This window comes from Cygnus olor, chromosome 6, assembly GCF_009769625.2.
Source record: "Cygnus olor isolate bCygOlo1 chromosome 6, bCygOlo1.pri.v2, whole genome shotgun sequence".
NCBI lineage: Eukaryota > Metazoa > Chordata > Aves > Anseriformes > Anatidae > Cygnus > Cygnus olor.
This window is the reverse complement of record NC_049174.1, coordinates 24,182,050-24,204,063: the sequence shown is the minus strand read 5'-3', so window position 1 is coordinate 24,204,063 and position 22,014 is coordinate 24,182,050. Positions and strand designations below refer to the sequence as shown.

General features: G+C 44.0%; 1 protein-coding gene across 1 annotated transcript; it reads right to left on the bottom strand.

Moving 5' to 3' along the window:
* Positions 1 to 336: 336 nt before the first annotated feature.
* On the bottom strand, positions 337 to 19,027 carry MUC13 (mucin 13, cell surface associated). The gene is made up of 14 exons (XM_040562141.1): positions 18,969 to 19,027; positions 18,833 to 18,882; positions 17,499 to 17,558; positions 14,821 to 14,887; positions 14,091 to 14,210; positions 13,031 to 13,137; positions 11,242 to 11,297; positions 9,657 to 9,808; positions 8,165 to 8,290; positions 6,861 to 6,972; positions 5,725 to 5,762; positions 3,569 to 3,656; positions 2,587 to 2,785; positions 337 to 1,325 (listed from the first exon to the last, which is right to left on the bottom strand). The coding sequence occupies exons 6-14, from the start codon at positions 13,052 to 13,054 to the stop codon at positions 1,275 to 1,277; spliced, it is 846 nt and encodes a 281-aa protein (XP_040418075.1). The 5' UTR covers positions 13,055 to 13,137; positions 14,091 to 14,210; positions 14,821 to 14,887; positions 17,499 to 17,558; positions 18,833 to 18,882; positions 18,969 to 19,027; the 3' UTR covers positions 337 to 1,274.
* Positions 19,028 to 22,014: the final 2,987 nt, after the last annotated feature.

Below are 22,014 nucleotides of genomic sequence, written 5' to 3'. Positions count from 1 at the left end.
GAAAGTGATCACAAAATTGGTGCTTAGCCTACGACGGCAAACATTTTAGGTGTCAGTAAGATTTAGTAACATTCTTATTGGAACCTCTGAGCGAAAGATTTTGTCTGTGCAAGTCTCTGCACACTTGCATTTAAACTCTGCACAAGTTTAACATAAATATCTTTGGATTTGTTAAAAACAAACAAGAAAACCACTTCACAGTAACATAAGAAAGATTGGTACTGAGAAAACAACAATGTTTAATAGAAAAGTTAATCTAATACAACAAAAGCAAAACACAAAAACATAATATAGAATTTAATGATATTTTAAATGATATAACCTATAAACATATGTACATTTCTGGGCAATATGTATATTATATATATAAAGAATGCCAATGCTAGTCAAACAGATAATGCAAATGCACACTCAGAAAAATAGGTTAAAACATGGATTTTTTACAGTATCTATTGAGTGACATAAGTAATGAAAAATAAAGACTTAAGATGATTCCATCAAAACTTACAGAGTGCAAGAGGGAAAAAAATAACGGTAATGCTTTCCACAACCAACCGATGTACTTATGCAAAACGGAGAAAAAAAAGTGTTTGAAGTTACTGGGTTTGTTGTTGTATTTGGAAGAAAAGGCTGCATAAAAGGTCTGACAGTACCATTGTCTCACACAACAGGTGTCAGCAGAGATTTGAACTGAATGCTTTCAGGTGGGAAATACTGAGGGGTTTGAGCAGGGGAAAAAAGACTATCTTATATAGTACAGAGAGTGGTAGATTCTCATGAAGAACAGTTTTGATATTGCTTTGATCTGCCCGCAGCTACACAGGTAGCGTGTAGCTGCAATGGAGTGAGCACAAATATAGGCAAAGCTCTAGGAGCTGGTATTTATCAGCATCACACGTGTTGCATGGACCATTTTTCAGAAGAACAGAATAATAACAGGATTAAAATCTTGGTATCTTGTCTACACTAACTTTCTCATCAATGCACTGGCCTTCTGAAGGGAGTTTAATGTTTACAGGACCCTTTTAGATTTTTTCAAGGTCGTCTTCTTCTCCCTATCTTCTGTTTCATTTTATTTTGCTTTATTTCAGAAAGCTATTGCCCACTATTCTCCTTCAGGTAGGAGCCTTCATTTAGAAAATCTTCAGAGAATCTGGTGTTAAGGACTTTGTTGTCTCTGCTGCTGAAATAACTGCATTGGTAAGAGGCTGTGAAACTCTTTGGTCTGACCCACTGTTGCGGTGGTCATCCATCCTTCTACCACTCTGGGCCACTTAGTCATCTGCGTTGCATCCTAAGCCCTCAGGCTCCCGTGATATTTCATACTAGAGAGAATTTGGACAAGAAAAGGAAAAAAGAGTTGCTCATGGTCAGAAAGCTTCTTTCTCAGAATAACTCAGCAGCTCAGCATGTAACACACTGCACATGGTAGCCCTCTAAGCAACACATCAGCCCTCATGGAAAACCAAATGTATTTCACAGACAGATTTTCATCAACAAAAAGTTGACATCTTTGGAAAGTTAAAAAAGCCAAAATCCACATGACTATGATCAGTTAACTAACTATATGGATGTTTTTCTTCTTTTACTTGGCAGCTTTTTAAAAGTTCTTTTTTTAAACATCAGGCTTCTGTGTTGCTTCTACCATGGCATAGGTCTCAATTCTGCAAAACATGTAAGTGTATTGCAATTAAACAGATTGTCTTCAGTAAACAGGGGTAGTTTCTCACACTGCAAAGGTCTAAAATGTTGTTTAAAGAGTTCTGAATGGACAAAGCACTCCCTATTTACTGGATACGTGCAGAACCCAACAAATCACTCATATCACTGTGCAACACTTCTCAAGTCCCTGCTCGCTTCACAGCTCCCTTGCAGAATAGAAGGATAAAACAGGCAGTTTTTCAGAACACACATGCAGCTAATGACACATTTTTGCTGAACAGGCTCCCCCATGCTACATGAATGCAAAAGCTGTGCTAGATTTTTCATGGCACTTTGCACTTCACCCCTTTGCAGTGCTGTAGGAATTGCAGAGGTTTATCGCTGTGAACTACACAGCTCAGAGAGACAGGGGGAGGACGTTGACTGTCTGTGTAGCTGTGCCAGCTTAAACTGACTGTGAATCTTGCATGAAACTGCAACTGGGGAGCACCACTGCAGCACTTCTATCAAATTTTAGTGGATATTACAACATCTTAAAAGAAGCACAGGTTGCAATGGCTTGTGATGCTTCCATGTGCCCCTGTGCTGAAGGATGTTTGCAGTCAATGTAGACAAAGATCCTATCATACAGCAGACCTCTGGGCAGCCAGACTGTTGCTTAGACCTTTGCTTTTCACCTATGACTCTTGTGACTCAGGAATGACCAATAGCGCTTTAAAAAGGTCTTCATGAGATGTCTGCTGATCTTTGTGTTAAGGAACTTTTTTCAGCTGCAGCTACAGTCCTTTGGTTGCCTTCGTGACACTCCATCCCTTCAGATCAAGGGAGGACAGACAGAGTGGAGTTTAAGTTCCAACAATGTCAGTAGCCCACAACACCACAGTTCAGGAACACAGTTCCCATAGGCTTGCATGAAACACTTACCACATCATCATAATCCCCATCCAAAAAATGACTCCTGTTTGAGGAATGAGCCTCATATGGGTTTGGCTGATACCCTGGATTCGCATGGCCAGAAGTGGTCTGGACTCTGGGGAAGATCCTGGTCTCACTAGAGGTATCTGGACTGGAATATTTTGGCTTTATCAAGCTCTTTTTCTCTGGATCTTGACTGCGTTTGGCTCTTCAGAGGAAACAAACAAAAACAAAAAGAATTTTTAAAAGATCTTTAAAAGTACCTTACCTATTCAGATGTCCCTCCACCTTATTTTGAATGCTCAGTCCTGTTCTGAAACATGCAATGGATTTTTCTAGCATACATATTGCAAAACCCCTTGTAATCAGTGGCAGAGTGCAAAGCTTGGCATCTCTTATCACAGATGGGGATAAGTTGCTAGGAGAGACAGAGGGGAACTTTGACCTCTCAGCTAGATCCTGAATTGAAAGAGTTTTCTTCACCACCACTAGCTCTGACTGACTATTCAGAGGAGGAAATGAAGCATTCATTAGGTCCAGTTTAGAAAAGATGCCTTCTTGCTGGCAGCGAAAGCTTCACAGTCAAATGATGTTTTTGAATTGCCTGTGATCACAAGTCCACATCTCTCTCACACACTCAGCACCAGCTTGTGCACTGCAGGTGAAGTATGCTCATTATGGCAGGCCTTATGATAGTCTTTACCTGGGCAGCACTTAAAGCAACGGCAGAGGAGGTGCTTGAGTATTTCTATATTTATTGTATGGACAGAGGGGAGGAGGTTCAACTGTAAACAGGAATTCACCAGTAGACTAGGAATAGCAAGAATTAAAGAGATGCCTGTCTACTGATGGCTACAGAACTTAAATGAGCTTGATGGCCCAAGTAGTCGTGCAACTACTTTTGCAGCCCTGTCCCTCTCTACATTTCTGCTTAGTTCTCTAGGAACACACAGCAACGCACTTTCTATTCAGTTGTCAGAAATACTCTTACCTTACTGAAACAATTGAGACTGCTACCACTAAACTCAGGATAATGGCTCCAAAAATTGTGCCCACTATTATAAGGATGAGTTCACTATCTGGAAAAACAAAGAAACAGCAATTCAAAACTCATGGCAAATATTGAAGCTCTTGCTGTTAAAAGAAAAAAAATGTTATTCATTCCTAGGCTCCTGATGCTGCTTTAGTCCAACTGTCTGTGTGGACACAGAAAGCTGTAAATTAATGCACTGATTTTCATTAAAGACTCTTCTGGATGGCTATTTTGATTCTACCTCAGGTTCCTAATCCCATGCACTGAATAGCTTCACATATGGTTGTTCCAGTATAACTGGGGGACAGGAAGGACCAGGAGGGTATAGGCGTTGCTTAAGCTAAAATTGCTGCTAACATGCGTAGTTATTTGACTCCCTACAGGCACGCTAGGTACTTAGGGCAGACTGATTTAGGGTGTCTATGATGTGGCACTATGAACACTGAAGAAATATTCAATATCTGAATAAATGTTTGGCAAGGAAAATTCAGTTTCACTGACTTTGCTGTAGAAGCAGGATGACTAAGGGAAGGAAGACCTGGATTCTGAATATCCCCCTTCAAATATGAATGGAATTGCTACTACAACCTACTTATAGCTCTGCACAGCCACAGTACAGAAAAGACTAAGAATGGTGTCCTGTAGGGCATAATTTCAAGAAAAAGGTAGGATGAGTAAGACAGTCTCTTGAGCTGCCCAACCTTACTGGTAGTACCTGCTTGAGGATCCCAGTCTGAATTTATAAGTTTTCCATTTAATATACTGAATGCCTACACTAGACATGCACAACATGAAACCACCAACCAGCAGAGCAATCTAGCAAACTTTTAATCATATTGGGGGCATATATCAAGACACCAGGGAGTATGATTTCTCAGAAGAATATTACATCAAACATGTGTAAAGTATCCTTGATTACTGCTCAGCAACTGTTTACATTATTACACGCTAAGTGCCACGTGGAGAAGATAGGGCTATTAATGGAGTTATTATTAAAAGGTCTCAAATTTATGTTTAAATTCCCAATGTCTGTGTTGATTTTGTACATATTTAGTATTTTCATTTGCTTTAAGAAAAAGGCATTAAGATTTCCAAAACTTCCCCAAAAATGCATGTTCCATAGGATGAAAAATATTCTTCCTGCCAGATATTTACACCTGGCAAGCTACTTTGTGCTGCAATACAACCACCATTAGCTAATCTACAAAATTTTAGGCATAGACAAAAGAATACCCTTGAAGATCTCACAGCTGCAAAGAATGGGATGTTAAGCATGTACTAGTTTAAGTATGCAGCAGCGCGAGAATCCAAAGGGCCACACTAGGATATACACTTTGCTCAAACAAAGCCAAGAAGTTGTGAGAAATGAAGAACCACAACCATTTGTTTTTCAATCTGCCTTTGACTCTAATAGATGTTCTGAATTTAAGCATGTGCAAATGCTAGCAGGGATGAAGGACGTCCTCTCCTAATTTATACGACAGTGGAATTTGGAGAAGGTGCAGAGAACAGCTGCAAAACAGACTCAGAAAATGGAAAAAGCTTTGGAAGACCAGTCCGGTTAGTTTGTCCCAACAATTACAATTATGGGACAACACAGTTGGGGCCATCATCTCTTCACCAGTACAGGATACTAGATATTAAACAGTGCTTGCAAGGTGAAGCACAAACGAGCTAGTAGTTAGATATTACAGCAGGAACATTTCAAATGAAAGCAATTCACTGATGTTTTATGAGAGTGAATAATTACAGGGAGTGATTAATTACAGGGGAAACTAATCTATCAGTGATGCTGAATTCAGCATTGCATATCTTCAGATGAGGACTAAAAGCTTTTCTGCCAAATAACCTGTGTTTGACTAAAAGCTATCAGGCTTAATGAAGAGGTCGATAAAAGAAATGCTACTATCTGTCTGAACGCGAGATTCAAGAATTCAGCCTTTCAGGCAACAGTGGAATTTCACTCATCTTTTTCTAACATCTTCCTGCTATCAACATAGAATGATCACACCTCTAAAGGCTACTACTTGTTATTTTTGTTATCTCAAGCAGGTTTAAACATTAATGGGTATTTTTCCATGCTATAATTCAAAATCAGAAATTCTTGTACTTACTGTTCTTGCAATTCTCTCCAGAGTAGCCCACTGGACAGCTACATGAGACAAAAAAGATGAAAAAAGAAAGACAATGTAATTCAGCAGGTGATCACAAAACAATAGTATATTACCACACTTTATCATAAATTTCTGCAAGTTTCGCTCATTACAGGTTTCCTTTTTTGATTCTATCTAAATATCAAATTTAGTTTCATGGTTAGAGGAAAACAATCTGAGATTTTCAGAATGATCGGTGAGCTGAGAACTCAAAGTTTCAGGTTCTCAGCCTGAAAAAATGCTAAAAGGGACTAATTTCTCCAAAGAACTAAGCTGTAGATCCCTAAACCACTTGTAATTGCAACCTGCTGCTGAAAAATATTCTTCATCAGAAGTTTCAATATAAGGTCTGTAAGGACTGGTTACTCTTTGTCTTCCTCCCATACTAGTTTCTTAAATTTAAAATATATTGACATTATGGTAAGAAGTGATTCTGTTCTGTGCATAGCAGCAGTAACAACAAAAAGTGGTGAATTAGCAGCTTAGGGAAGTAAGGTCCTACTTCTTATCCACAGGAGCAGAGCACAACAGACTACTCAGCTTTACCAGCAAACAACTCTGCTCTGTTCTGAATGTGAGCTGACAGCAATACCCACAGAGGGAAAACCAAGACAAAATAACATAGGTCTGAAACTTATCAGGGAACAAAGTCCCTCCTGATACCAGAGGAAATTTTCCAGAGATTTGAGGCAATTCTTGCACTACTGCAGGTTGCTTACTGAACACTTCAGCATACAAATTCCTGCGGCTTAGTTACTCTGGGAGAATAGTTTATATCTATGGGAGTATCCCACAAAATAAGTGTGAGGTAGTTTATCCTCTTCACTGGATCACAGGTGACCTTGGGCCTCCTTGACTTTCCTCTGGGGTATTATGAGTGCATACCAACAGCTAATGCCAAGCAGCTAAACCACCATAACTTGTGACAATGTGTGAATTTGTCTACCTGCTAACCACCTCAGGCACCTCCCTGATTCACATCGCTGCAGACTGTTCTTTTAGACTGAGGGTGACCCTGTTTTAGATTTTTTTTTGACACTGTTTTTCTTCCCTAACTACCTAGAACACAGGAATGCAGAAAAAAGCTGAGTACTCACCTTACACATTTTTCGCCCTCCCTCTTAAAGTTAGTCATGCAATGGCATTGTGGAACCCCATCTTCTCTGGCACAGTACTCGTTGTCTTGTGCAGAACAGTCACTATTGCAATCTATTTTCAGAGGGAAAAATACAGTGAATTGAAGATAGCACCAAAACAAAAAAAATAAACATTGTAGAACACCATCTTGGAAACATTTATATATTCTAATTATACTATAAAACCTGGGATAATTTCCACACACACACTTATTTTTTTTTAATTGCAATGCAAACACACACAACTTTGTTGTGCTTCAAAACACCAGAATAGATTTTTTTAGGGTTGTATGTATGTAGAACAGAACCTGAAGTACAAAAGCACAAAATCAGAAGTAAATGGCCCTTGTTCAAAACATCCACATTCGTAGTTCAGAACTGGAATCAGCTAGGCTGAATCTTGCATAGGCAATCTAATTATCCTGTAGTTTGATCTCACAACAGATGATCTATACTGCAAATGATCTAAAACTAGATCATATTTAGACAGGATAGGAGCCATAAAGGCCTACACCAGACAGCAACTCATTGGTCTTTATTGTAGCCAACTTTCGTGATTTTATCACGAGAGTTTGTAATATTTGTTGTTTTTCTTAAAATGTCACATCTTTTCCGTAGTGTAAAAAATTTTAGTTTTCATAGCAAGAAAATAGAGTACATCTCAGGTCTCTGGAGAATGGTTAAAATACAGAAAGAGTACTGTGAAAATTCAAAACAAGCAATCAAATAAAAACTCAACAATTAAACAATTAATAGGTCCAAAAATTCATTCATTACACAAATATTTGTTTAAACACGGGTAATGCAATCCTGGAACTACCAACAAGGGACAAAGTTTTAACGGATCATTGTGGTGAATATTTAGACTTCCAGTTCTGTTTGCATTTCCATTGCTGCCTCCAGGTAGCATGTGGAGTTTGTTCCCAAAATATTGTCCTAGCAGAGAAGGCTGTGATACAAGATTAATTTTCTTCCACTCTTTATCCATATAGGTTTCAATTCTTACCAAGAGTTTAACTATGAATTTAAATAGTTGCCCAGTCACTTATTTCAGTGATACTTTTCTCAGGCTTTAGTGATTTATTTTACTGGAATAGAATTATGGATGTGTTCAAAGTGAAACGTGAGAATGTGTCCCTATTGCTTGCTTAATACGACACGTATTTCCTGACTTTTAGAGCTTAGAGCATTTGAGAATTCAAAAAGACTGAGACGGGATGACCAGGTCAGCCTTTCAGGGATAAATAAAGTAGCAAGGTTCTTACCTGAACAAGAACGATCATCCCAGTCTGTCTTTGAGAAATTGCTTTTGCATGTGCATTGCGGAAACATACTTTCTTGGCAGTCTGTGGTTCTAGTATCACATTGAAAAACAGCACAATAGGTTGTACCTTTAAAAGAGAAATGGTCAGGAAGCAAACCTGAGTACTAATAATATCCTTTCATATAAAGTAGTACAATTGCTCAGTAAACCATAAACCATTTTTTTTAGCAGTTCTAAATAAAAAATTATAAGTCTTTTTGGGGGGGACATCACTTACTACAGGCATTTGGACCAGTCCTTTCTTTTCTCTTGCCCATCACCACTTAAGGCCCTGTTTCCATCACATCTTCTGACATTCTGTTTCTCAGCCTCCTACAACTGCCTCCATATCTTCCTTCCTCCCCCCCACCCGTACCCCAAACCAGTCCAGGAAGATGGAAATTCTACCCATAAGTTCATATTCTGAACACTGATTTTCTAGCTCACCCTAAAAAAATAAGAAGAAATATATAAATATATATTTAAAAAATCCCAGCACTATTTCTTTAGTATTTTGTACAACTGAACTGTGAGGGCCAGATCTCATACAGTTCTGCACAGATTTAAATATTTATGGGCATGCAGCTCATTGCATGACAAATATCAGTATGATGTTTGCCAAGCAGGTTGCTCTTCAGATCCATGTTCCAATGGTGGCAACAGTTTACAGAGCTCAGTGGCTGGCATGCAGTGGAGGAATGGAGGGATGTGATTGCACCAATACTTTGTGAGCTGTCAGGTTTTCTATTTTCTCCTCATGTTTAGGACCAGCACACAGGAAATGTCAAGGCTGAGGTGGATACAGTCAGTTTGGAGACCAAACTCAGGCTATAAGCTATGAACTGGACTCTTTTAATTATTAGCTATGCCTTTAGTGAAAGCTAATTTCAAAATGTGAGCACCTTAAAAAAAAAAAAAAAGAGAAAAAAAATACTTACTTTATTACAAAAATACTCTCCAAGAATTACACTTTTAGTAATTCAGGATTTTACGGGTTTAGCATCGCCTAGCTGAGCATCTAATCAGTGAGAGTTCTTATCAATAAATATGGTCAATTATGGAAGAAAACATCTAAAGAAAGTTTCATCCTTTTTTGCCAGTAAAACACTGGTTTATTCCGAGAAGCAAAATCTATGTCTGCAACTGTTTTGTCCTGTTTTCTCCAGACACTTAACACTCATCAGAATAAAATCAACTTGCCATTGCTTATTTGGGAATAATTATTTTCCATCACTTGCATACACAGGAGGTAGAAAGCTTTAGTAAGACAAAAAAGCCCAGCACTGAATGTTTGATTCCTCAAAATCACCTTAGATCGAACACTCAGCTCCTTAAAATCAACAAGGTTTATGCTCTAATGGGCTTTGCTGCATACAGAAATGTTCTAATCAACTTTGAAGATAGAAACCTCTGCTTCTATTGATTATTTACTTCCATAGTAAGGGATTACATACTGCTGTACTGATCCACGTAGCTGGACTGGTTTGCTGCTGTCATTATTTTTTCAGCAACTGTTGTGTTGGTTTCATTTGTGTTTTCCGCAAATATGTTCATCACTGTTACTTTCACTACAGAATTTTCACTTCTGGCGTTTCCTGTACTAACACTGAGAAATACAGATAGCATCATTTTAACATCTCAAATAATTCATATAGGTAACAAGCTAGATGCAAAGACAGCAGAAGATTTCTTCCAAACTTCCCCCTCCCCCCTAACTTCTTTCATCCCACAACGTAGGTAGTTGCTAAGGTACCTGACAATGACTTCAGGCCTTACTCATGAATCCAGTAACAGCCATCTTCTTTCACATACAAATGTAAATGGAATGCTGGTAAGCAAAAGCTGTTGGGTTTAATGCTAACAGTGTAACTCCTTTGTGTGCTGTTGACATGAAAGTGCCATGAAACTAATGTTTTTTACTGGGCTAGCTTCAAACCTGTTGCAGTGAGGAGGCTTTAATCCACTAGATCCCAATTTTTCATAGTCTTACCAGCCTGGGCTGTCATCCAAGACTAACTTGGAGAACCCATCCTGAAGCATGGTGAGGATAATTTGGGGTATGACCACAATGAAGTCAGAAGGGTCTGTTTGCACTATAGTTATGATAACTTCACACTAGCTGGATCGGGTTCAGCTGGATAGCGATCTCCTTAGCATGTGGTGCAGCGCAGCAGTGACTACGACCCTGTTCTTCAGCTTGAACTTCATAGTGCTTGGACATGCACACAAATAACTTTAAATGGCAGATTGCTGTAGTGCCTTAAAAAGTTACTGTGCCCATGTGTTTGTCACAACCCCTCTGATGGAAGTTACTGCCCTCACAACTCTTCTAGAACAACAGTCTGCTTAATTGATCAAGCCACTGGATTAGCTGAAAGGGTTTACACTGCTCCGTGTGTTATCATGCCAAGTTTTGCTTGATGTGGGTTAGGGAGTGTGTGCAGAGAAGATGGCAAAGCTCTCAGAACAGCAATCTGTAACAGATGGGGATGGGAAGAGAAAGACATCTTGAAGTGTCCACGTAGACCAGCAAGGGACCTATGCCCACAGCCCATTCAATAACCTTTTTGTTCAGCCTGCCATCAGGAGAGACCGGCAAATACGGAAAGAAATGCAGTGGGCTTCTGTAATTAGGCCATTTCTGAAATTAAATTGGGACTCCAAGTTGGACATATTCATTGGAACTTCAGTGTTATCTGTTACATTTTCAGATGCATGTCAGCCATCACAAGAACAAACTGCCTAGTCACTGGCACAGTGCTGTATCCTACATGGTGATAAAAGTGGGAGATCTACTGTAGAGCTGTCACAGCCTGCCCACTTCACAGACCTATCGGAAATCTACAGAGCAAAAATGGAGCAGGGATTTTAAAAATAGCAAATGAATGGCCTGATTTAACAACAGTCATACTGAACTGAATTCATCCCATATTCTTTCTTGAACTGAGTACTCCACAGGAAACAGATTAAAATGGGGTCTGTGGGAAGCACACAAAGCAAGCTTCACACGCAGTGGAAGAAACAAACTGGCAAACTTACTTAACTTCCACGATGACGGTCTGTTGGAAGTCTGTTAAGTTAAAAGCATCCTCAAACTGTAAAAAGATACATGAATTGGAGTTAAAGCCAAGCAGAAACATAGACCATAATCCCATGAAGCACTGATTCTTCAAGCTGTGAATTTTTAACCCAGAACACATTACCATGGGCACAAATAAAATAAACCAATCAGTCACATCAGCCATGCAAGATACTGCAGGAGAAGAAGAGCTGTGGGGTGATGCTGCAAAACAGGAAATACGGGAGAGCAGTGGATGAATGGAGAGACATGAGTTGCATGAATGGCAAGCAGTGCATTTGGGCAGACTGGCTGGACAGCTACAGACACTGCCTTGCAGACTCACCACTTAGAAGGGAGTCTGCAGTACCAACCTACATAGATGTAGAGGGAAAAGGGAAAAGTAGACATCCTTACAGATGGCACATGTCCCTAACGTGCAATCAAGTGGGATCATCAGGGGCTGATCTTGTGGGGAGAAACACAGCACTGGTAAAAGTACAAGGGGATGGATAGGGTCAGTAGACAAGTCACTGCTCTCCCTCACACTGTGTGAAGCAGGGAACAACTAGTGGAGGCAGCCAGCTGCCACATACGCAGGAGGCACCGTGAGAAAAAGAAAAAGTGCCTAAGTCAGCTGAAATGAAAGATAAACTATCCTTCTTTATAATAAAATGAAAATTGTTTTTATGTTATTTTCACTTTTTATAGTATTACATATCTATTCTAGTGCTGCATGTCATGTAGCCATGACATGAAAAAATGTAGGACCAAAAAAGTGAGCAAACTGTTTTTTTAACATTCTGAAGGGACAACTTTTGGTTACTCCCTGCTAAGAATTTCACAGGAAGCAATATAATAACACGAAGAATTTGTAAACCATGTGTGATGACTTCTGATTAATATTTCATTAATATTTCATATTCTCTGATCAGGCCTCTGGCAGAGGTGCAGACCTCTTCTTCCTTCCTTTTTTTTGGGGGGAGTGGTTCTTTGGAACCCTTGGGTGATCTTTGTGGGTCCCTTCCAACTCAGATATTCTATGGTTCTCTGATTCCTTACTTCCAGAAAACTGACCTAAGCAAATCCCCTAGTTTGCTTACAGAGCAGTGTGAATTAAACATTTCATTTTACTTACTTCTACGGGAAGTCCATTACAAGACTTTATCCATAATCACAGAATGCTCAACATGTGTAATATCCATTTCATTAATATAATTAAAATATGGATACTGGTATGCTTATGGAAGAGACATTATTTAGGTATTTAGACACAACTAGACAGTCATTCTGAAAAGTTTGTGCTTTGTGGAAAGGATGGGGAAAGGACAGGGAAAGGACAGGGAAAGGAAAGAAGTTTTTTGTGTTTAGTCAACTACTGAGTATTACAGAGCCCTCAGAAAACAGTAAAGATCAGAAACTAAATGTTTTGGAAAACTTTGCCTCACCCAATGGTTTCTGGAGAGAGAATGGTGCTTTCATATACAGAGCAATTTATCTGAGGACTTCCCAGAACACAGGGAATGCCAATATTACTTTATCTCAGGTGCAACACTTCCTTCAGCAAGAGCCATACATATAGTCATCTGAGGGCAAAATTCAACTCTTTAATAAATAGGTCTAAGTGAGTGTGAAGTACTCTTTGAAAGTAGATTTCCTAACTGAAACTATCTGGGGCTATACCATAAAGGCAGCATGTATCCCCTCTGTCTGCATCACATTCAGTAAAGCATTAAATATGCAGGAAAGTTTAAAAATAAAGTCACTCACAAAATTTGTTATATTTTGGAACATCTCTAGATACAGTGCGGAATTTACATCTTCAACATCCTTAGAGTAAAATTGTTTCAGTGTAACAGTCCCTGGGAATATTTTCCCTGCAATGAAAACAGAGGTTATTAATTTATTAGAAAGCATTCAAGTAATTTGGGTTTCACCTTAGGGTTCTCCAGCCTTCAGAGATGAGGAAATAGAGCACAGAAATCAATCTTTGCTATTTTTCATATATCCATGGAGGATTTGGTATGGAACAAATGTCTGCTCAATCAGTTCAGCAACAATGGGGTACATACTCCGGCTACCTGAGAAGCAGGCAGGATCTTGGTCTCAATTAAACTGGCCAGACTGTGAAATTGAATGACATTAACTATAAGCATGGTCCAAAGCTAACAAAAGACTCCATCTGAGGTGTTACAGAATTTAGTGATATACATTAAAGACTAAATCTGCAGTCACAGCCACTAAGCAGCTAACATGGTTCACCATATCTAAAAAACCAATTCGGTGTCTACCTGTTTGCTTAGGCTCACACGTAAATTTGATAGTCCTACCTGCTGGCACTTAAATAACAAGCCCCATTTGCTCACATGCTTGTCCTTCAACAGCATCTCAGAGGTGCATTTCAACAGGACTGTGATGAAAGATTAGCAAGAGGGAAAATCAAGGCAAATATTCTGTCTTTATAGGCTTGGGCTCTTATAAATCTTGGCCATAAATATAATGTCAGGCTTACACTTGCATTTTTTTCCTGGTTTTCACACATTTTGATCTCCAGCATGCCTGACACTCAGGGAATTCACCTTCTTTTCTTATCACATTAACCTCTTTGGCTGTTACTGTTTCGTGAGATAACAATCTAGGTCATTGTAGCAGTGGCTGCCTGCAAAACAAGGCATTATTCACCAGCTATTTTCCCAGACTGATTATGTTTTCAATTATAACATGAGAACCAGGCATGTGGGGAGAAAACTCCACTTGAGCAGTTATCTGTGAAGTACCTAAAATATAGATTGCAGTTATCTAAAATATAGATTGCTGTCCTGCAACTCACCTGTCTGACAAGTACTGTTGCTGTAGTAGAATCCATAGGGGCACTGGCAAACATAGTGGTAATACAGAGCAATACATTTAGCCAAATTTTCTCCACAAGGATTTGGGTTGCATTGATCCCCTGATACAAAGATGAAAGATATCGATGTCAAGATTTCTAAGAAATTGCAATAGTCAAGCTTCATCACATTCCCACAAGAAGAGCATAATCCCCCAAGCTCAGGAACACAGGCTGGATACAGTTGGTCCAGTTATGCACACAACCTAGACTCCCTGCAGGATAGATACCTCCACTTGACCAATGAAGATCTGCAGAGGTGATTCTAACTGCCAGAGGATGTCAAGGACACCCACCAGCCTCTGAAAGCACTATTCATGACGGCCTGCTCTGTGGCAGTCCTTTGGGGAAACTGTGAAGCAGCAACTATTTATACATGGGAAGGATGTGTGAAATAGATGTGGGTCTTTGAATCTAATTAAGGGGTCTGAGTACCTACTCAGAAAGGGACCAGGTTTGTGAAATCCTCCCCAGCACTCCTCCCTTGCAGCGAAGATCAGCCAAGAAGGAGAAGGTGTCAGGAGAGGAGATTCAGCCTTGTCCTGAGGTTCTGTGACACCTCCTCCACAGAAACTCAGGTGAGGCTGGGCAAAAGAAAAGGCCATCCCCAATGGGACTGAGTAACCCCAGAGTGTCCCTATGAGGGTTGATTTGGGGGATTTTTCATCCTTACCTGCTGTTGGTTTTGTTGTAGTTGTAGCAGCAGGTGTCACAGTTGTTCTAGTTGTGTTTCCTGATGAGGGGAAAACAAAAGACATTGTAGTGCTACTTCATGGTGTGTGGAGGAGAAGTCTTGGGGAACCCTTGTGTGTGCAGAACAACCTCTGAGCAGATAAAGAGGAGAGGTGTGTGGGGTCCAATGCGGGGACGTCTGGCAGCATTAAATGCACCTCACTAAGGAAGCTCTGCACAGATAACTCTCACTACCAGAGTAGGTCAAGGGCACCCAACAATCCCTGAACTCATTACCCACAACAGCCTCCTTGGCAGCACTTTTGGAGAAATTATGAAGCAGCAACCGTTTCTGCATGGCAAGGATGTGTGAAATAGATGGGGGTCCTCAGGTCTGATCAAGGAGGCCGAGAGCCTCACCAGGAGAGGACCAGGTTGTGAACTCCTCCCCAGCACTCCTCCCTCACAGCAAAGGCCAGCCAGGAAGGAGAAGGAAGTCAGGAGAGGACATTCAGCCTTGTCCTGGGGCTCTGCGACTCCTCCCCCAGAGAAACTAAGGGTAAACCAGGCAGGGGAATACGCCACTGCCTATCGGGGCTCTGGAGCTCCGTGCAGTGAGTAAACCTAATATGTCCTCATAAGGGGCAGCCTGCTGGATTTTTCATTCTTACCTTCTGTTGGTTTTGTTGTAGAGTTAGCAGTAGGTGTCACAGTTGCTGTACTTGTGTCTCCTGATGAAGGGAAAAGAAGAGACATCATAGGGCTACTTCAAGACCCATGGAAGAGCGTTCCAGGGAAGCAGTTTGTGCAGAATTACCTCTGCACGTGTAAGGAGGGGAGATATGGGGTGTCCAGTGGGTGAACCTGTGGCAGCCTTCCCTCCACCTGGCTAAAGCAGCTCTGCACGGGTGACTCCCACTGCCACAGCAGGTCAAGGGCACCCAACAATCCCTGAACTCGTTACCCATCGTGGCCTGCTCTGTGGCAGTCTTTTGGGGAAACTGTGAAGCAGCAACCGTTTCTGCATGGCAAGGATGTGAAATAGATGGGGGTCCTCAGGTCTGATCAAGGAGGCCGAGAGCCTCACCAGGAGGGGACCAGGTTGTGAACTCCTCCCCAGCACTCCTCCCTCACAGCAAAGGCCAGCCAGGAAGGAGAAGGAAGTCAGGAGAGGACATTCAGCCTTGTCCTGGGGCTCTGCGACTCCTCCCCCAGAGAAACTAAGGGTAAACCAGGCAGGGGAATACGCCACTGCCTATCGGGGCTCTGGAGCTCCGTGCAGTGAGTAAACCTGATATGTCCTCATAAGGGGCAGCCTGCTGGATTTTTCATTCTTACCTTCTGTTGGTTTTGTTGTAGAGTTAGCAGTAGGTGTCACAGTTGCTGTACTTGTGTCTCCTGATGAAGGGAAAAGAAGAGACATCATAGGGCTACTTCAAGACCCATGGAAGAGCGTTCCAGGGAAGCAGTTTGTGCAGAATTACCTCTGCACGTGTAAGGAGGGGAGATATGGGGTGTCCAGTGGGTGAACCTGTGGCAGCCTTCCCTCCACCTGGCTAAAGCAGCTCTGCACGGGTGACTCCCACTGCCACAGCAGGTCAAGGGCACCCAACAATCCCTGTACTCGTTACCCATCGTGGCCTGCTCTGTGGCAGTCTTTTGGGGAAACTGTGAAGCAGCAACCGTTTCTGCATGGCAAGGATGTGAAATAGATGGGGGTCCTCAGGTCTGATCAAGGAGGCCGAGAGCCTCACCAGGAGAGGACCAGGTTGTGAACTCCTCCCCAGCACTCCTCCCTCACAGCAAAGGCCAGCCAGGAAGGAGAAGGAAGTCAGGAGAGGACATTCAGCCTTGTCCTGGGGCTCTGCGACTCCTCCCCCAGAGAAACTAAGGGTAAACCAGGCAGGGGAATACGCCACTGCCTATCGGGGCTCTGGAGCTCCGTGCAGTGAGTAAACCTAATATGTCCTCATAAGGGGCAGCCTGCTGGATTTTTCATTCTTACCTTCTGTTGGTTTTGTTGTAGAGTTAGCAGTAGGTGTCACAGTTGCTGTACTTGTGTCTCCTGATGAAGGGAAAAGAAGAGACATCATAGGGCTACTTCAAGACCCATGGAAGAGCGTTCCAGGGAAGCAGTTTGTGCAGAATTACCTCTGCACGTGTAAGGAGGGGAGATATGGGGTGTCCAGTGGGTGAACCTGTGGCAGCCTTCCCTCCACCTGGCTAAAGCAGCTCTGCACAGGTGACTCCCACTGCCACAGCAGGTCAAGGGCACCCAACAATCCCTGAACTCGTTACCCATCGTGGCCTGCTCTGTGGCAGTCTTTTGGGGAAACTGTGAAGCAGCAACCGTTTCTGCATGGCAAGGATGTGAAATAGATGGGGGTCCTCAGGTCTGATCAAGGAGGCCGAGAGCCTCACCAGGAGAGGACCAGGTTGTGAACTCCTCCCCAGCACTCCTCCCTCACAGCAAAGGCCAGCCAGGAAGGAGAAGGAAGTCAGGAGAGGACATTCAGCCTTGTCCTGGGGCTCTGCGACTCCTCCCCCAGAGAAACTAAGGGTAAACCAGGCAGGGGAATACACCACTGCCTATCGGGGCTCTGGAGCTCCGTGCAGTGAGTAAACCTAATATGTCCTCATAAGGGGCAGCCTGCTGGATTTTTCATTCTTACCTTCTGTTGGTTTTGTTGTAGAGTTAGCAGCAGGTGTCACAGTTGCTGTACTTGTGTCTCCTGATGAAGGGAAAAGAAGAGACATCATAGGGCTACTTCAAGACCCATGGAAGAGCGTTCCAGGGAAGCAGTTTGTGCAGAATTACCTCTGCACGTGTAAGGAGGGGAGATATGGGGTGTCCAGTGGGTGAACCTGTGGCAGCCTTCCCCCCACCTGGCTAAAGCAGCTCTGCACGGGTGACTCCAACTGCCACAGCAGGTCAAGGGCACCCAACAATCCCTGAACTCGTTACCCATCGTGGCCTGCTCTGTGGCAGTCTTTTGGGGAAACTGTGAAGCAGCAACCGTTTCTGCATGGCAAGGATGTGAAATAGATGGGGGTCCTCAGGTCTGATCAAGGAGGCCGAGAGCCTCACCAGGAGGGGACCAGGTTGTGAACTCCTCCCCAGCACTCCTCCCTCACAGCAAAGGCCAGCCAGGAAGGAGAAGGAAGTCAGGAGAGGACATTCAGCCTTGTCCTGGGGCTCTGCGACTCCTCCCCCAGAGAAACTAAGGGTAAACCAGGCAGGGGAATACGCCACTGCCTATCGGGGCTCTGGAGCTCCGTGCAGTGAGTAAACCTAATATGTCCTCATAAGGGGCAGCCTGCTGGATTTTTCATTCTTACCTTCTGTTGGTTTTGTTGTAGAGTTAGCAGTAGGTGTCACAGTTGCTGTACTTGTGTCTCCTGATGAAGGGAAAAGAAGAGACATCATAGGGCTACTTCAAGACCCATGGAAGAGCGTTCCAGGGAAGCAGTTTGTGCAGAATTACCTCTGCACGTGTAAGGAGGGGAGATATGGGGTGTCCAGTGGGTGAACCTGTGGCAGCCTTCCCTCCACCTGGCTAAAGCAGCTCTGCACGGGTGACTCCCACTGCCACAGCAGGTCAAGGGCACCCAACAATCCCTGAACTCGTTACCCATCGTGGCCTGCTCTGTGGCAGTCTTTTGGGGAAACTGTGAAGCAGCAACCGTTTCTGCATGGCAAGGATGTGAAATAGATGGGGGTCCTCAGGTCTGATCAAGGAGGCCGAGAGCCTCACCAGGAGAGGACCAGGTTGTGAACTCCTCCCCAGCACTCCTCCCTCACAGCAAAGGCCAGCCAGGAAGGAGAAGGAAGTCAGGAGAGGACATTCAGCCTTGTCCTGGGGCTCTGCGACTCCTCCCCCAGAGAAACTAAGGGTAAACCAGGCAGGGGAATACGCCACTGCCTATCGGGGCTCTGGAGCTCCATGCAGTGAGTAAACCTAATATGTCCTCATAAGGGGCAGCCTGCTGGATTTTTCATTCTTACCTTCTGTTGGTTTTGTTGTAGAGTTAGCAGCAGGTGTCACAGTTGTATTTGTGTCTCCTGATGAAGGGAAAAGAAGAGACATCATAGGGCTACTTCAAGACCCATGGAAGAGCGTTCCAGGGAAGCAGTTTGTGCAGAATTACCTCTGCACGTGTAAGGAGGGGAGATATGGGGTGTCCAGTGGGTGAACCTGTGGCAGCCTTCCCTCCACCTGGCTAAAGCAGCTCTGCACGGGTGACTCCCACTGCCACAGCAGGTCAAGGGCACCCAACAATCCCTGAACTCGTTACCCATCGTGGCCTGCTCTGTGGCAGTCTTTTGGGGAAACTGTGAAGCAGCAACCGTTTCTGCATGGCAAGGATGTATGAAATAGATGGGGTCCTCAGGTCTGATCAAGGAGGCCGAGAGCCTCACCAGGAGAGGACCAGGTTGTGAACTCCTCCCCAGCACTCCTCCCTCACAGCAAAGGCCAGCCAGGAAGGAGAAGGAAGTCAGGAGAGGACATTCAGCCTTGTCCTGGGGCTCTGCGACTCCTCCCCCAGAGAAACTAAGGGTAAACCAGGCAGGGGAATACGCCACTGCCTATCGGGGCTCTGGAGCTCCGTGCAGTGAGTAAACCTAATATGTCCTCATAAGGGGCAGCCTGCTGGATTTTTCATTCTTACCTTCTGTTGGTTTTGTTGTAGAGTTAGCAGCAGGTGTCACAGTTGTATTTGTGTCTCCTGATGAAGGGAAAAGAAGAGACATCATAGGGCTACTTCAAGACCCATGGAAGAGCGTTCCAGGGAAGCAGTTTGTGCAGAATTACCTCTGCACGTGTAAGGAGGGGAGATATGGGGTGTCCAGTGGGTGAACCTGTGGCAGCCTTCCCTCCACCTGGCTAAAGCAGCTCTGCACGGGTGACTCCCACTGCCACAGCAGGTCAAGGGCACCCAACAATCCCTGAACTCGTTACCCATCGTGGCCTGCTCTGTGGCAGTCTTTTGGGGAAACTGTGAAGCAGCAACCGTTTCTGCATGGCAAGGATGTATGAAATAGATGGGGTCCTCAGGTCTGATCAAGGAGGCCGAGAGCCTCACCAGGAGAGGACCAGGTTGTGAACTCCTCCCCAGCACTCCTCCCTCACAGCAAAGGCCAGCCAGGAAGGAGAAGGAAGTCAGGAGAGGACATTCAGCCTTGTCCTGGGGCTCTGCGACTCCTCCCCCAGAGAAACTAAGGGTAAACCAGGCAGGGGAATACGCCACTGCCTATCGGGGCTCTGGAGCTCCGTGCAGTGAGTAAACCTGATATGTCCTCATAAGGGGCAGCCTGCTGGATTTTTCATTCTTACCTTCTGTTGGTTTTGTTGTAGAGTTAGCAGTAGGTGTCACAGTTGCTGTACTTGTGTCTCCTGATGAAGGGAAAAGAAGAGACATCATAGGGCTACTTCAAGACCCATGGAAGAGCGTTCCAGGGAAGCAGTTTGTGCAGAATTACCTCTGCACGTGTAAGGAGGGGAGATATGGGGTGTCCAGTGGGTGAACCTGTGGCAGCCTTCCCTCCACCTGGCTAAAGCAGCTCTGCACGGGTGACTCCCACTGCCACAGCAGGTCAAGGGCACCCAACAATCCCTGAACTCGTTACCCATCGTGGCCTGCTCTGTGGCAGTCTTTTGGGGAAACTGTGAAGCAGCAACCGTTTCTGCATGGCAAGGATGTGAAATAGATGGGGGTCCTCAGGTCTGATCAAGGAGGCCGAGAGCCTCACCAGGAGGGGACCAGGTTGTGAACTCCTCCCCAGCACTCCTCCCTCACAGCAAAGGCCAGCCAGGAAGGAGAAGGAAGTCAGGAGAGGACATTCAGCCTTGTCCTGGGGCTCTGCGACTCCTCCCCCAGAGAAACTAAGGGTAAACCAGGCAGGGGAATACGCCACTGCCTATCGGGGCTCTGGAGCTCCGTGCAGTGAGTAAACCTGATATGTCCTCATAAGGGGCAGCCTGCTGGATTTTTCATTCTTACCTTCTGTTGGTTTTGTTGTAGAGTTAGCAGTAGGTGTCACAGTTGCTGTACTTGTGTCTCCTGATGAAGGGAAAAGAAGAGACATCATAGGGCTACTTCAAGACCCATGGAAGAGCGTTCCAGGGAAGCAGTTTGTGCAGAATTACCTCTGCACGTGTAAGGAGGGGAGATATGGGGTGTCCAGTGGGTGAACCTGTGGCAGCCTTCCCTCCACCTGGCTAAAGCAGCTCTGCACGGGTGACTCCCACTGCCACAGCAGGTCAAGGGCACCCAACAATCCCTGAACTCGCTACCCATCGTGGCCTGCTCTGTGGCAGTCTTTTGGGGAAACTGTGAAGCAGCAACCGTTTCTGCATGGCAAGGATGTGTGAAATAGATGGGGGTCCTCAGGTCTGATCAAGGAGGCCGAGAGCCTCACCAGGAGGGGACCAGGTTGTGAACTCCTCCCCAGCACTCCTCCCTCACAGCAAAGGCCAGCCAGGAAGGAGAAGGAAGTCAGGAGAGGACATTCAGCCTTGTCCTGGGGCTCTGCGACTTCACCAACAGACTCTTTGAAGTCTTTTAAACCCATGAAACTTGAACTCTTTGAAACCCAAACTCTTTGAAACCCATGCTAGAGTATGAGCCACTGGCTGTAGGAGCTTTGGAGCTTCATTGTCTGTGTAACCCCAATGTGTCCTCATAAGGGGCAGCCTGAGAAATTTTCATCTTTATCTCCTGGTTTTGTTCTTGATGTAGGACTAGGTATCACAGTTGTTGAAGTTATATTTCCTGATGAAGAGGAAACAAAAGACTAAGAATTGCTACTTCATGGTATGCGGAGGACAAGTCTTGGGGAACAATTGTGCAGAACAACCTCTGGGCAGATAAGGAGGGGAGGTGAGTAGTGTCCACTGGGCCATCCCAAGGCAGCCTTTCCCTGGCTCTGGGCTGTCCCAGGCCCTGATGACTCTGTAGTGTGATGTGTTTTTGGCTTCTCTTTAACAACCTCCTTTCTTGAGTACATTTTCCACAAGGGATGTACATCTCCCTACCCCTCTCCCCCCCCCGCCCCCCGTGGCTCAGCTGCACTTCCCAGCCACAGACAGTTCTGTTGCCAGCAGACGTGTCTCCCAGTGGGAAAGTTCCCTCTACCTCTGATTTTTCATTATTCTCTTTCTTCCTCATTATAGTTTTTTCTGAATGAAAAGAA

Coding starts and splice junctions, on each gene's coding strand:
- MUC13 (XM_040562141.1), bottom strand. CDS start 13,054: ATGTTCCAAAATATAACAAATTTT. Junction 9,809..11,241: donor ACCGTCATCGTGGAAGTTAA/GTAAGTTTGCCA, acceptor TGTATTTCTCAG/TGTTAGTACAGGAAACGCCA. Junction 1,326..2,586: donor ATGGGGATTATGATGATGTG/GTAAGTGTTTCA, acceptor AATTCTCTCTAG/TATGAAATATCACGGGAGCC.